The sequence below is a fragment of the Thamnophis sirtalis genome, unplaced genomic scaffold (genome assembly GCF_051295495.1).
Source record: "Thamnophis sirtalis isolate CommonGarterSnake01/CBP01778 unplaced genomic scaffold, rThaSir2_p1.2 scaffold_3, whole genome shotgun sequence".
Lineage (NCBI taxonomy): Eukaryota > Metazoa > Chordata > Lepidosauria > Squamata > Natricidae > Thamnophis > Thamnophis sirtalis.
The window spans coordinates 132639828-132656501 of NW_028261383.1; the positions used below are offsets into that span (position 1 = coordinate 132639828).

Below are 16674 nucleotides of genomic sequence, written 5' to 3' on the forward strand. Positions count from 1 at the left end.
AGAGAGAAAGCAAACAACAGCCAAAATGTTTGGCCCTATCCACTTCAATAATGCTAAATATTCTAAATAAATATTTAAGCCTTGTCCTTTGCAAGTCCACAGGTAGGAAGCAATGGCAGAATGTAAGTCTCAGGTACAAGATCATTATCCAGGCCAAATCACAAAGCTCTGAAATCCTAAATAATCGGCCTTGTGTGATTTTGTGGGTTTTTTTTTTTAATGGAATTTTTTTGTTTTCTCTGATTTTCACAGGTATTGCTGAGTCAAGTACATCGGTTACGAGCTCTTGATTTACTTGGCCGTTTTTTGGATCTGGGTCCCTGGGCTGTTAGCTTGGTGAGTCCGTATTACAGCCTTTGTCCTGAAAAAGGAAAGAGGCTTTTTATATCATCAACATGTGTGTCTGATGAACTTATTCTTCCTGGAAAATAATGTCCCATGAGAGATGGTCGCTATGTATCCTGCAATTGGATGTCGTCAGGTCGCTATAAATCAGGGTCTCAAAATTTGACCAACTCCGCAAATGGTTGAAAATCTTGTTATCCGCTGCAATTCCCATAGTTGTTCAGTCTCTTCCGTTCCATCTGAAGGTGGGCCTAACGATATTAAAAAGATGTAATTTAACTGCTCAGGCACTTTCTTGTGGGCATGCTGATAATGTACAATTTGCTAGAATAAAATGAGAATTAGAACTAGAAGAGCTTCCAGCTATTATAATTTTTATTCACACAAGGACTGTCTAGACCTCAAAAGGAGGCTGCTTAGCACCATGTAAAAATCAGAGCTATTCTAGCTTTGCTTTTTAATTGAGAAAACAGGACAGAAACTTTGAAAACTGCAGTGTTAAAAAGAAAAATATATCAAGAGGAAAGGGAAACGACATGGGTGGTTAAGAAAAAATAATTATGTTTGGATTTTGTGTATATATGACTATATTTAAAAATCTTAAGCAGTGATCTAATTTCAAGATTCACATTCAGTATTTCTATCAAAATGTCTCTTTCCCTAGTAGGAAATACATTGTTAATTTGTGACTAGATTAGAAAAAACTTACTCTACATTTCAGAACTTTTGTGGTAGTGATTTTCCAGACAGAACAATTTCCCGTCTCTAAACATTATGAGCCAATGAAAGATGTGCTATAATTTTTCATTGTTTAACAATAACAAACCTGAATGAATTCCAAATTGTCATATGGAAAACTACCATAGTACATTAAATTCTGAACAAAAATGTACCAATCAACTTTGGGTAAAACCAAATAATTAAAATCATTGTACAGCACCTAGGAATAATGTTGACAGGAAACAAATATGCAGGTATTAGCTCTTTACTATTTTTACTGCCAGAGGTGGGGGCAGGAGGTTCTTGATGCCAGCCCTATATTTATATCCTTTCTCAATTGTCTTTTCTGTTAGGCTTTATCTGTTGGCATTTTCCCCTATGTATTAAAACTGCTTCAAAGTTCTGCTCGAGAACTAAGACCTCTTCTGGTTTTCATCTGGGCCAAAATCCTTGCAGTGGACAGTGTGAGTAACCATTAAGTGTTAATTGACCAAAAGGCAAAATACAATGCAGGGGGTCCTCAACTTACGACCATTCGTTTACTGATCATTCAAAGTTAACAATAGTAGAAAAAGGTGGTTTGTGACTGGTTTTCACACTCTTGGGACCGTTGCAGCATTCCCGTGGTCACATGATGAAAGTTCGGGTGCTTGGCAACTGGCATATATATATATGACAGTTGCCCTATCCTGGGATCAGGTGATCCACATTTGTAACCTTCCCAGCCACCTTCCGATAAGCAAAGTCGGGGGGGGGGGGAACGACCAGATTCACTTAATGACCATATGATTCACTTAATAACAGCAGTGATTCAATTAACTACTGCGTCAAAAAAGGTCATAAAATGGGACAGAATTCATTTAACAACTGCTTTGCTTAGCAAAGGAAATTTTGTGCTTAGTTGTGATCGTAAGCGAGGACTACCTGTAGTTGTGCAGGGCTTTCAGTTTCACCTACAAAAGGTGCTTCATAGCACATGGGGGCATGAAGATTGCACTTGCTTACAGCTGTTTAAAGCTCATGGGGAAAAGTGTTGCTTTAAAATGTTGCAAACAGATGTTATATTGAAACTTCCAGACATTCCAAAACACAGCCTTATAGAAAACTTAAAAAGTTCTCCTTCCAATGATTGCTTGTCTAAAAAGTAAGAAGATTTGTTTCCAGATGAAGTAAGAGCAACAAAATTAACTTTGTCTCGTGGTTGGAATTTAACTTTAGGGTCTGCTGTTTAAAATAAAAACAGTTTTATTTACATCTTTTTCTCTTTCACAGGAAATTGAATGTTATTACCTGACAATAAATTTAAACTGATTTCTACCAGACTATGCAAAAATTGGGAAATCAATTTTCCCATTTTTCTAATGAAATATAAAACATTTTAAAGCAGTGAGTTATTCTGCTGGGGAATTACAGCTTTATTGAAGACTATAAAGTACCCATTATTAGGCTATCAGCATTTGGGGCCAAGGAGTAGAAAATACATAGTTCATGAAATTTTCAAGCGTGGACATGACCTCACCTCTCTAACCTATGCTGAAGTTTAAATAAATAAAATTCTCAAAGTCCAAATCATTTTTGTTGGTAAATTAATTGAACAGACAAAGACAGTATCTAGACAGTTTATTCTATTTTGGAATGAGTTCCTTCATGTAATATATATAGGCATGAAAATAAAGCATGTTGGAAATATGGTCATCATATACCATAGTGAAGTGCAAACTCTTTATTTTTCTCCGACTACCTAATGGTTTTGTAATCTAATATTCGTTTTATCTGTTCTACATGAGACAGTTTTTTATATGTGGACAAATATTCATTTGCTCTTCATATACTTCTCTCAGTCTGCCTGCCCATGTTTACAAATGTTTAGCATACATTGCACATTAAAGTAATTGCAAATGAGAATTATTAGCTACTGCAAAAATTACAACATCAAAAGCTATTTTAAAGACTAAAATTATACATGTTGTTGATTGATTCTTTATGTTGCCTTCTCTGATTAATGCTCTTAAGCACAAGCAGCAGCCATGATCAAGCACTGGCATCTTTTCCCGCTAATCTAGAGTTATGCTTAATGTTATTAAATATATTTTGAATAATGTTTCAAAAAGATTTTAGAAAGCAAAGAAAATGAGAAATAGTCCTCAACCTGTTTCAGGGGGAGAGCTTATCTTTGATGAATACTTTTGTTTAGCTGGGCAATCAAACCACCATGTATAATTCAGAATAAGAATATATTCACTGAATAAGCCATACAACACTGTGCAGATCTATAACAACAATAACATTTTGTCTGTGGGAGTAGAGGACATAATCTCTTCTTTGAAAATGGAACTAAGAAGGGTATAGTCTTATTTATTCAAGCCATGCTTTGCTGCCCAGTACTAGGAAATGTAAGAGGACAGTGGATTTGTAATATTGCAATACAGTGTTGAATTGAATACATTGTTAATTTCCCTGACAATTTATCAGAGTATTTTAAAATAAGCATGAAAGGTAATGATGTTTGAAGAGGAAGGAGCAATGATGTGAGGAAGAGGAATTGTGGTTCCTGACCACCCCAACCCACAAGCCACCCAGAATCTCTTGGTAGAAAGATGGGCAGTATACAAATAAATTAAAAACAATAAAATAATAAATGATCCTCTTATAAGGTTCAGGCCCTGATGAAGGCATTTCTGATGTGGCTAGTGTGTCCAAGAGCTAGTTGTTGATTTTTAAACACTTATGTCAGGGAATGATGATTGCAGACAAATATCCTAGGAGCATGACTGTGCATTACCTCAATTTCTGTAATCAGTCACTAGAAACTGTGGTTTGCTGTATTTGCCATGAGAAAAATATTGCAATTAATTGTTTTTCTGTAATGAATAATAGTACAATAGAATAGTGCAATAAGGAAGGGTGTTACAGAGATATTCTCAAGTTGCTGTCCAACTACTGCTATGCTCTAGACCAGTGATGGTGAACCTTTTCGGCACCAAGTGCCCAAACCGGAATGGGTGTCCATGTGCGTGCGTGCACATGCCAGAGCACCGGAAACCTGAAGACCAGCTGGCCGGCACACCCATGCCTGTTTTTTGGATTGTTTTCTGGCTGGTTTTCATGCCATTTTCAGGCTGTTTTTCGGTGCTCTAGTCACTGAGAAGACCAGCTGGCTGCTCCGGTGCCCGGGAAGAAAAACAGACCAAAACCAGCCCAGAAAATGACCCAAAAACAACCTCAAAACATTCCCCCAAAGCCCCGAAAAACGGTCTGTTTTTTGGCCATTTTTCAGGCCATTTTTGGAGCATTTTCCAGCACTCTGGTGCCCGTAAAGACCAGCTGGCTGGCACACTGGAAATTAGAAGAGCAGCTGGTGAGCACGCATGTGCCCCCCAAAAGGCCTCTGTGTGCCACCTCTGGCATGCATGCCATTGTTTCGGCATCATGGCTCTAGATTAATGAATTACAAATTGAGCTGTGATTTAGAAAATACTCGGTTCATCTCTTCCCTCTGTATGAATTTAGTGCTAGACAGATTAGTTTTTCTCAGCTACAACATGTAATTTAATAATACCTTAAGTTAATACTTTAAAAAGTTGTTGGAAGAATTACAATGTTTGGAAGTGCTTGATATTATAGAATTGACAAAGTGTAATGGGCAAGAAATTAATCAATATTCTAAATGTCCATAGGAGAGCAAAATGCAAATATAAATAACACAAGTTTAAAACAAACTTAGTTTGAGCTTGGTTCATTTAGAGCTGTGTCTTCACCATATACAGTTACATTTTTTTTAAGTATTTGTTCTTTTCAGATTTTCTGATTTTTTGCATATCTTTGTTGCTGAATATTATCAGAACTTCATAGGGTTTATTGACAGATAAAGGAAAACAAATAAAGTGAACAAATAACACTAACGCCAAAGGTTGCAAAGACTTTTTCATACATTTTCAATGCATGAATTATCCTAACTGCTGATGGCATGCAAAATATCTGCACTGAATAGAAACAGTGGAGTTCAAAGCACCAACTTATTTTCTTCCTGTTAGCTTTTAATATGTGTTTTCCCTGAACTGAAGTATCTCCTGCTCTTTATTCTTTTGTTTGCCGGATTAACAAAAAATTTGAAATGCAGAAAGAGAAGGTTATTTATAATTATGCAATAATAAATATTCCTTTAGCAGCCTTTCCATATCTTATATATAATTGTATTGTATACAATACAATTGTATATAATTCCTGAAATCTGAGTTTCCTTTTGAAGACTGCTATTTTCATTCATCAAAGTCAGGAAAAGAGAAATGAACAGGAAATAAAACATTTTCCTGGTTCTCTTAAAATGTTTGGAAAACATCGGTAGGCTCTCTGATCCAAAGGTGCTTTTTCAAAAGTCAACTCTACTTTCTTTCTTTTCTCCTTGAAGATGTTTAGCTTCACATCCAAGAAGCTTCTTCAGTTCTTGCATGAAACATCTTCAAGAAAGAAAGAAAGAAAAAAACAAAGTCTAGTTGCCTTTTGAAAAAGTACCTTTGGGACAACCATGACCTGGATGGGTGAGAATCTCCATAGTCATCTGATAGGCTCTGAGTTTAACAATAACAAACCTGAGTTTCTTCTGGTGCTTTTTGTCTCAGGGCAATAACACTGAGAGAATAGTCACAGCCCACCTCCACTTCACTTTCCAGCCTGGCACTTGTAAATCCATATCCAACCTTGGTAGTTCCCTCTTTGCAGTTCCTCCTCCCTTCCCCTCTGTCTTAATTCCCTCAGCAGGTCAAGTAAAAGGGTCAAAGTTTTCATATTTTTACAAGAAAGCAGTGTAAGCCTAGGGAGACAGTGGCTCAGTGGCTAAGACGCTGAGCTTGTCAATTAGAATGGTCAGCGGTCGAATAATTAGTGCCGCGTAACGGAGTGAGCTCCCATTACTTGTCCTAGCCAACCTAGCAGTTCAAAAGCATGTAAAAATGCAAGTAGAAAAATGGGAACCACCTTTGGTGGGAAGGTAACAGTGTTCCGTGCACCTTTGGTGTTTGGTCATGCCAGTCACATGACCACGGAGACGTCTTCGGACAGCACTGGTTCTTCAGCTTTGAAATGGAGATGAGCATCGCCCCCTAGAGTCGGGAACAACTAATACATATGTGCGATGGGGACCTTTACCTTTAATGTAAGCTTGCTTGGAAAGGCCAAGCTTGTAAGGTACTCTTTATAATCCATTGTGTTGGGAGGGAGTCATGACCTACACTTTGAGAAAGACTCATGGATAGTCAGTCAATAAATACAACTATTCTCAGGCAATGATCAGTGCTTGAATCAAATTTATGTTCAGCCTGCACAGAAAAATGGCATGTCACTAAAAATAGTGACTATAATAAAAGAAGCATAATTGATGCTACACATCCATTTCTGATGGCACATAAATTCAGAGAGAATTAATACATCATACTAATAAGAGTAGTGTCAGTGTGATGCTTATAATAAATAAGAGATAAATAACCACATTAATGTGGTATAAAGCTGTACACTTTCAAAAGGAAAAATGGACACTCTTTAAGTTGTGTATCTAAGTATCTGTGAAACATCCTTCAGGCAGAAATTGTAAAGAGTAGTAAGATATCATAACCACTGATATCCCAATGAAAATGCATATGCATTAACAATGCTTAGAGCATAGGCTTCCATGGCAGAGCCATCTTTTCTCAGATGACATGAGACCTTGTGATTCTATTAGGAATCTATCTCCTTTCGTTACCAATTAGTAACTGATGGGCAACATTGTTGAAAAGAATCCAAACATAAGTAGTCATTTCAACCCTAAGTCTCCCAGGACAAAAAGCTCCACTTTCTTTAGGCATTGTTAATTACCTCAGCAACCGAATACTATATTCTTCTTCATTTGTATCTTTCTCAGCTTCTTTCTTTTGACAGTTATGGCCTACCTTTCTTTATGCCTTATTGCAGATTTAAAAATGCATTGGCACTGCTCCTGAAGTGCCTGTTACGTATTATCCAAAAGGAAGATTTAAGTCAACTTTCTTCAGAATGTAACTTTTGCCTTTTATATAAATATATCTATGTTTATATTCATTTGTCCTCTTTTTCTGGCCTTAATATGTCATTCCCCCAAAGCCTGAGTCGAGGTGGTAATACAGGGTGTCTCAAGAAACAGTTGACAATGGGAATTCTTGGAGATATAAATCAGGCTGCTGCATTCTTGTTTTGTTTAATTCTCATCTCATGGGAAATGTGAGGAAAGTTCACTTCTTCTTTTTTTAAATAAAGTTTTTCTTATTTTTTCCTTTCAAGTATGTATACAAATGTATACAATGTATACAAATATACATTCTTGTAAATACTATTAACATTTATCTAGTAACTATTAACATTTATCACTATCTTCTTACAAATATAGAAAACACAGTTGGGGTCACTTTCTTGCCACCCCATACCTCCATCTTGTTTTGCAACAACCCTACTCCTTCCTTCTTCTCAACCTCCCTTCTCTACCTTCTTCTTTCCTCCTCTCCTTCCTCTTTTCTTCTTCCCCTCTCTTTCCCCCACTCCTCCTTTCTTCTCCTCCTTCTTCCCCTCTCTTCTACTCTTACTTCCCCCCCCTTACTTCCTCTGCTTTAGCCCTGTTTAGTTAGTTATCTCAACGGTGCTTTTTCAAAAGGCAAGTGGACTTTTTCTTTTTTTTTCTTGAAGACATTTCACTGAAGAACTGAAGAAGCTTCCTGGATGAGAAGCAAAATATCTTCAATGAAAAACAAAGAAAGTCCAGTTGCTTTTTGAAAAAAGCACTTTTGGGACAACCATAACTTGGATGACTAAGAATCTCCATAGATGTTTAGTTAGTTATTTGATTTGCAGGTAGTCCTCGACTTACAACCATTAGTTTAGTGACCGTTCCAAGTTACAAAGGCCCTGAATATAGTGACTTATGACCATTTTTCACATTTATGACCAATGGTCATGTGATCAAAATTCAGATGTTTGACAACTGGCATGTATTTATGATGGTTGCAAGAATCACGTGATCACCTTTTGCAACCTTCTGACAAGCAAAGTCAATGTCAGATTCACTTAATAATTGTGTTACTAACTTAAGTGCAGTGATTCACTTAACAAATGTGGCAAGAAAGGTTGAATGTAAAATGGAGCAAAATTCACTTAATTTTTTTTTACAAGTAAAACTTTTATTTTCCATTTTCATAACATATAATCACATGTATAATATTACATAGCCAATATCATATTGTATTGATTATTAATTACATCAGTTCATCTTGCCATCAACTCCCGGAAAAAATAAAAAAAAAATAAAAAAAATTGAAAACCAATTATTGGCTCTTCTGCTCTCCATACAGCCTGTTTATGCCTTATCCACCCCTTTCTTCTGCCTATCTCTTCCCCCTCCCTACTTCCTTTCTTCCCTCCATCATCTTTTTCTACTCTACTTCCCCTTCCTTTCTCCTTCTCCTCTTTCCTCTTTCCACTCCTCCTTATTCTCCTCATCTTCCCCCCCTTGCCCTCTCTCCTATCCCTCTCTTCCTATCTTTCTTCTCTCCTCTGCTTCCCACTCTTCCTCTCATTCACTTGGTGTATTTCAGCTTCTGAGCAAACTCCATTCTGTGTTGATGGTATTTATACTTCCATTTCAATATACATAACATATCTTAGTTTTAAAGAGAAAATAAGAAAAGACAGTATACATGTACAATCATATTACTTTAAAACCTAACACCCCTCCTCAAGCCTAATATACTTCCCTCCCTCCCCCCTCCCCCCCCCAGCCTCCCCCCCACAACCTTCCCTCCCCTGACTTCCCAGAACCAATACACGGTATAAATCTTTAACAAAAACAGTTTAGAATATATTTGAAAAAAGAGTAAGAAATTAATAACATCTTTAAATTGAACTTAGCTTTTCCTTGCTAGGCTAACACTAAACAATTTATATCCTTCCTAATCTTAATCATATGCTATCTGGAATTTCTTAGTCCCATATTTATTTTGAGTATAATCAATCCATTTTTTCCAGTCTTGTTTATATCTCTCGTTTGAGTAGTCCTTAAGCTATGTAGATATTTTAGCCATCTTGGCTAAATTTGTGACTTTCAATGTCCATTCTTGAATAGTAGGCAAATCTTCCTTCTTCCAGTATTGCGCCACCAACAATCTAGCTGCAGTTATTAAGTGCAAAATCAAGTTAAGCAAAATTCACTTAAATAACTGCCATGTTTAGCAATGAAATTTTGGGCTCAATTTTGGTCATAAGTCAAGGACTACATATATATTTTGGCTTTTCTACAGGAGCTCAGGCAATGTATATGTCTCTCCCCCTCCCTTTATTTTTCCCCACAACAACTCTCTGAGGTATATTAAGTGAGACTAATTAGTCTAAAGCAGGGGTCCCCACCCTCCAGGGCGTGGCCTACTACTGGGCTGTTCAGAAGTATGTGTGCACACAGCTTCGTTTGCATGAGCGGCGGCCCAAGATAAAATCCCCTCGTGCAAAGAGCAGGCCCTTGCACTTATACAAGAAACTCCCCTCGCATGAGTGGCAGGGGCACTCTCCCCCTTCACACCAGGCTGTCAAGCCGGAAAGGTTAGGGACTGCTGGTCTAAAGCCATCCCTTGGCTGAGGGGACTAAAATTTGCGTTTCCTGTGCAATAATGACCATTGCCATACATTGCCTTTTATAAATTCATAAAGAACAAATATCCACTAAACTGAGGAGAAAATAAAAGAGGTAGGCTTAGAGATACTATCACATATATTAACCTGTTTCCAATTTGTTAATAGGCTTTTTGATGCTATAAGAATTTTTTTTTCAGATCCTTATCATCAGACTTTTATTATGTTAACTCCTAACATACAAGCTGATGTAGGATCGATACAGATGGATAAAGACTCATGCAGAGGTTGCTATGATTTGCTCCCAATAGTGATTATTCCATGTGACAAGCGGTTCCACCACAAAACCGCGGTAGACTAAAGCGCGCTCGACGAAAGCGCGTACCTGACGTCATCACAGCGCGACGAAAACATCACGCTGTGAGCGGTAAAGTTAAAATTAACGCGAAAACCTTACCCTAACCCCCCCAAACCTAACCCTAAACCTAACCCTTAACCTAACCCTAAACCTAACCCTTAACCTAACGCTAAACCTAACGCTAACCCTTAACCTAACCCTAAACCTAACCCTAACGCTTAACGTAACCCTAAACCTAACCCTAACCCTTAACCTAACCCTAACCCTAAACCTAACCTTTACCTTTACGTGAATCGGCTTGCTTTAAAAGCGCTTTTTAAAGCACCCTTTTTTCTCCGCGGTCGTATTTGTCGCGCTGCTGATGACGTCAGGTACGCGCTTTAATCGGGCGCGCTTTAGTGGACCGCGGTTTTGTCATGCCACGGTGACAAGCTAGTCCACATGCTGCAACCTACCATGAAATCCCCATAAAACAGCTGTATATACAATATATGGCTTTCTTCATTCAGCAAACTTCAGAGGTAGCCATTCAGAGTGGCCCATGCATGGCTGCTTATTCATGTGTGAATGGCCCCTAAATTGCAACATCCCAATATATGGTCTATCACATGGGATGTATTCAATACAATAATACAATACAATAGGAGAGTTAGAAGGGACCTTGGAGATCTTCTAGTCCAACCCCCTACCTAGGCAGGAAACCCTATACTGTTTCAGACAAATGGCTATCCAACACCTTCTTAAAGACTTCCAGTGTTGGGGCATTCACAACTTCTGGAGGCAAGCTGTTCCACTGATTAATTGTTCTAACTGTCAGGAAATTTCTGCTCAGTTCTAAGTTGCTTCTCTCCTTGATTAGTTTCCACCCATTGCTTCTTGTTCTACCCTTAGGTGCCTTGGAGAATAGTTTGTGACAACCTCCCTCTTCTTTGTGACAACACCTTCCTTTTTAATGAATTCATTTCTGCAGTTTCTCTACCACCTCAATACCATCCGGCTCTAGAATGGTATATGAATATTCATAATAATTATACAATTGTAATAAATTTAAATTTTGAGTATAAGTACAATTTTTGCAGAATCATCTGGGATTTAACTGAATTAAAGGTGAAGTCCTATACTTAACACACATACACATTTAATATATGCTTCAGGTGAATTAATTCTGAGTATTTGTTTAGAGACAGAATAATCTATACAATAAGAATCTATAACAATTAATGCTTATGGCTTTAGAATATATGTTTCAGTATGGCTGTATTATTTTGGTTTTTTTACTGACATTTGTCTCTTGACAACATGGTGTGTGTGTTTGTGTCTGTTTGTGTTGTTTTCCATAAAATCTGAGCAATCGTATTTGAATTTTGATGAGGGTATCAGGCATGCTCCTGGAGAGATATTTTGGTTTATTTCTTTAATAGTTCCTATTCCATGACAATTTCTTCCTGTTCTGAGGTTTTTCCTCATACTGCAATTTTTTTAGTCTTAATCTTATAATTAAAGCTGTAATTCAGAGAAGGAGAAACAAGGCCCTCCAGGTATTGCTAGAATTCCCAACAATCCTAATTAGTATCACCAGTAGAAAGGAGAACTCAGAATCTTCATCATCTAAAAAGACTTCTATGGCTATCCTCCCTCTCTGGCTAATAAGATTAGTTTCTTCTTCACTCTTATCTCAGAGCCCATGTTCTCTGTCTGTTTCCCCTCCCCCTCTTGTATTAGAGCTTTTTAAAACTTCATCAGCAATACAATAGTTTGATAACTATGTTTTCCCTGCTATTGCTGCAGCTTTTCTGTAAAATATTAAAACAGATGAAATATAAACTTTGCCTTTGTTTTTCCCCCCCAATTCATTTATGCTTTGGCATCAGGTCCCAGCTTAATACTTTGAATTTTTTTCCCCATCTGTTGTTTTTTATATATAACTCTCAGGACTTTCTGTTATAGATTTTAGCCCTCTTCTGATTTCCTTCCCTTAAGAATCAGAGCTCCTAAAAGAGGAGTTTGCCTCTTTTACAGAGCATCCTTTTTTCATTGCAACATACAGAGCATACAGATAAACAAAGGGAGTTACAGGTGAAACTCGAAAAATTAGAATATCGTGTAAAAGTTCATTTATTTCAGTAATGCAACTTAAAAGGTGAAACTAATATATGAGATAGACTCATTACATGCAAAGCAAGATAGTTCAAGCCGTGATTTGTCATAATTGTGATGATTATGGCTTACAGCTCATGAAAACCCCAAATCCACCATCTCAGAAAATTAGAATATTACATGCAATCAATAAAACAAGGATTGTACATAGAACAATATCGGACCTCTGAAAAGTATAAGCATGCTCAGTACTTGGTTTGGGCCCATTTTTCAGCAATTACTGCCTCAATGTGGTGTGGCATGGAAGCTAGCAGCCTGTGGCACTGCTGAGGTGTTATGGAAGACCAGGATGCTTCAATAGTGGCCTTCAGCTCTTCTGCATTGTTCGGTCTCATGTCTCTCATCTTTCTCTTGGCAATGCCCCATAGATTCTCTATGGGGTTCAGGTCAGGCGGGTTTGCTGACCAATCAAGCACAGTAATCCCACGGCCATTGAATCAGGTTTTGGTGCTTTTGGTAGTGTGGGCAGGTGCCAAATCCTGCTGGAAAATGAAGTCAGCATCCCCATAAAGCTAGTCTGTGGAAGAAAGGTCAGCAGTCTTTCCCATGATTGTTATTCCTATTGAACCAGACTGAGAGACCATTTAAAGGCTCAGGAATCCTTTGCAGGTGTTATGGCTTAATTAGCTGATTAGAGTGGGACACTTTGAGCCTAGAATATTGCACCTTTTCACAATATTCTAATTTTCTGAGTCTTATCTCATATATTAGTTTCACCTTTTAAGTTGCATTACTGAAATAAATGAACTTTTATACTATATTCTAATTTTTTGAGTTTCACCTGTATATAATATAAAATAATATTAACAATTATGGGTGGAGAGGGGGACTAAACATATGTTGCATATTAAATGGTGTGAGCAGTGGTTTTGAATTGACCTAAAGGACTGTAGCAGGGGCACCACTCACTCCCCCTTTGAATCAGCACAGCAGAACTGTGATATGGAAGTTTCTCTGCCTTACTGTCATATACAAATCTTCACATAAAGAATCCTCTGTTGTACCTCAGTCACTATATTCATCCACATCGATTAGATATTACCAAGAACAGAGCAACAGTAAAGCAGTGTTTTATTTCTTCAGCAACTCTTTACACTCGAAGTGTTTTTTTGTTCCCCACACCCTTTCCCGTTCAAAAACAAAATGAAAGCAAAATCAATGCCTTTATGAGCATGTGTGATGTCCCTTACCTCCCATCTCTATCTGTGCTCAAGAAAATGCAGCCTGAGCAATTTCGTTAAAAGAAAGAAAGGACGATTGGTGATATATGCAGATGATAACCATGTTAAAGGAATGTATGTACATATATGTTTTTGATTTGTAACGGCATACATCAAGGAGACTTGATTTTATCCAGACGATAGGAAAAAAAGGATGCCAGCACCAAAGGAGTTGCCCAAGGTAACTGTTGAAAGAAAAAGTATGTCAGTCATTAATTTTTTTCCCACTTCTCTAGGCTTTATGTCTTAATGGACATAGATTTTACAAAAGATGAACCAGAGGAGCCCTTAGATTTTTATTAGTTAGAGGGGGGGAAAATACAGTTGACTATTGTGGAAGAAGATTTTTTCCCCCTGCTACACCTGGCTTACCAATGATTGTACTCCTAGTTCATTGTACAGACAGAATGAACAAAAGATGTACTGTTCCTTGAAGGTAAAGTTTGCTGGTAATTACTTCAAAGGATTCTCTAAGCTGAGTGTGGGCTTTGGGCATGGAGCAGATGTCCTTTGCTTCCATGATATAAATCTTGACCAAGATTTCTTGGCCGATGTCCTGGCAGAAGAAGCTTACAGTACATCTGCTATTTTGTTTCTCAAATCAATTGAAAATTGAATTTGAAGGAGAAAAATTACTACAACATGAAATATTCATAAATCATCTGAAGGCTTAGATGAAGATTTTTTTTTCATGTTATTGAACTTAACTGTGTTCTTCTCTTTCCTCACCCTCAATCTTGTTTTTTAGTCATGCCAAGCTGACCTTGTGAAGGACAATGGTCACAAATATTTCCTTTCTGTTTTGGCAGATCCTTATATGCCGGTAAGATTAAGTAATCAATCCCATTTCCCTTCCATCACTTCCCTCCCTCCCATCCATCTGTTTATAACTTATGTGTTGTGTCTTGGCTCACGTGCAACTCTTATGTGATTTAATGAGGTTTTATAGTCGGCAAGAGTTCTTATGCAATTCTAATATGCAGTATGCTTTGTTGAATAACAGCAGTGAAAAAAAGTAAATATAACTTTTCCCCTCTCCTTAAGCTATTAAAAATATTGACAGTGCATTCAGGATATTCATGGGAAAATGATTCTTCATGCAATATGACTGAATTCGTCATAGTGAGTTAATTAATATAAAACATGGTGATGGTGTGTTTGCTTGTTTGTTTGTTAATTAAATTACTGGCTAGATGGGCTATTCCTGCCCTATTCAAAAGGAAGTTATCTGAGCTAGTGCTGTTATGCTAACTTCATTTCCCTGATTTCCTCTGCTGAGCACCCTGATGGGAATAGGAGAGTCTATTAATGTCCAGCTGCTTTCCTGTGAGATTCCTTTGTGTTATCACAGTTGCCTTGATTTTGACACTGGGTTGTGCATGCCTTGAAAATGATTCAGACCCTGCACAAATATAGTACTTCTCTGCTATTTATTGTAACAGATCCACTTTTTTCAGGCTTCTATGGTTCCTTAAAATTAATATACAAATTAATATACGTTCTTAAAGCAACTGGACCTTTTTCATGAATAGTGGAAAAGTACTGTGTTTTCATGAAATCTGAAGCATTTCTCCTGGATCATTTATACAGTATGCATAAATCTATTGCATGGGCCCCCAATATAAGAGCTGCAGCTCAGAAGTAAATTTTCCTATTCAGCTCTTCATGCTCAAGCTCAAGGAGCAACATTATACCAACGTAGCATTACCTTTCTTCTGCCATTAGCAACGTAAATAACATGTGACTAGGCTGTAGTCTGTCCATCAGAACAAAACGAAACTTTAGCATCCAGAAGCTGTTGAATGCCTTATGCTAGAGTAAGGGGAGGCTGTTGTCTTCATCCCCTGCTTTTGGATCGAGGGAACTTATCTGAGGTTGGAAAATGGTTTAGTCTTGGGACTGCTCCTCTTACGTTCTTATAGCAATGTTGGAGTAAAAGATACTATATTTCACAAGGAGCAATACATTTTAATTATTTTTCTTCAGTTAAACTCTTTGGGTCTTTGTGAATAAGGCCACAGCAGACCCGAAGTTCCCTGTGAAAAAGTTACTGTATAAGAATAGATATACAGACAGTACTCACTTTTCAACCCTACTTTGGACCCAAAGGTGCTTTTTCAAAAGGCAGCTGGATTTTTTTTTCCTTGAAGACATTTCACTTCTCATCAAGAAGCTTCTTCAGAACTGAAGAAGTGTCTTGGATGAGAAAGCAAAATGTCTTCAAGGAAAAACCAAAAGCCCAGTTGCCTTTTGAAACAGCTCCTTTGGGACAACCATGACCTGGAGGACTCAGAATCTCTGTAGGTGCCTGTCTGGGACCAGAATTTCTGTCATTAAGTGAAGCAGTTGTTAAGTAAAACATCACATGATCACACTACTTAGTGACAGCAATTCAGGCAGTCCTGGTTTCAGTCACTAGATCAGGAACGTGAATCTATTAAGCCAATAGTAATAATTCCCTTATTTTTCCCCCTGCCTGAAACGAACTGCCTCTGCTTCAACTCCTCCTTATCTGCCTGGCTGTCCCCATCTCTGCTCTTTGGGCAGTAACAGGGATAGGCAGCAGATGCAGAGCAGCCAAAAAGACAGAGGGGAGGGGAGTAGAAACAAAGCAGTTCAAGCAGAGCAGGAGAACATGATTGTGGGACACTGCAGCAGCTGGACCTTCAAAGAGCAGGCAGAGCTGCCAATCATAGCTACCAATCATTCAGCATCATCATAACTTCAAAGAGTTGCCGATGAATGGTTGGTAAGAGAGCACTACCTATAAATGCAGAAAAATAATTGTGCTAAGAATTCCATTTTTTCTGTAAGTTGCAGTTTCTTCTATGAATCAGTGGGCCCCAGTTCCTTCCTTATATATGTTTTAACGATATGTAACATGGAAAAGTCGTAGAAAAAAATAATTTCCAATCTTTCAAATGAGCTTGGAGAAGGTTTTGTATGGTTCTTTAACAGCATTTGAGACACAAAGCAATACTGTTGTTGCCTATTTGACATGCACGAATATAGAGTTAGTAGAAAATCCCCATACTATATAGGCTTCTTATTTCGACACATTGCTGTGCTTGTGCTGTGTATTGCCTATATTAAATTTTATGATTGTTGATATTTGTATTTTCAAACAGCACTGTCTGACATCACATTAGAAAACTTCAATCTTGAAGTTCAATTAATTCTATCAGAGGGCATCCATATCACCATCTGAAAAGGATTGGTTTGCTTTCATGACCATTTTCCTGTTCAGTTAAA

The 16674-nt window shown here is 37.7% G+C and overlaps 1 protein-coding gene across 2 annotated transcripts in view; it reads left to right on the top strand.

The window, feature by feature from the left end:
• RPTOR (regulatory associated protein of MTOR complex 1) overlaps positions 1-16674 on the top strand; it is a 427126-nt gene that overhangs the window by 299884 nt on the left and 110568 nt on the right. For both annotated transcript variants that reach the window (XM_087710142.1, XM_087710143.1), the window contains exons 12-14: positions 253-336; positions 1419-1529; positions 14171-14245. In XM_087710142.1, coding sequence (XP_087566268.1) covers positions 253-336; positions 1419-1529; positions 14171-14245 — 270 coding nt within the window. The remainder of the gene's footprint in view (positions 1-252; positions 337-1418; positions 1530-14170; positions 14246-16674) is intronic.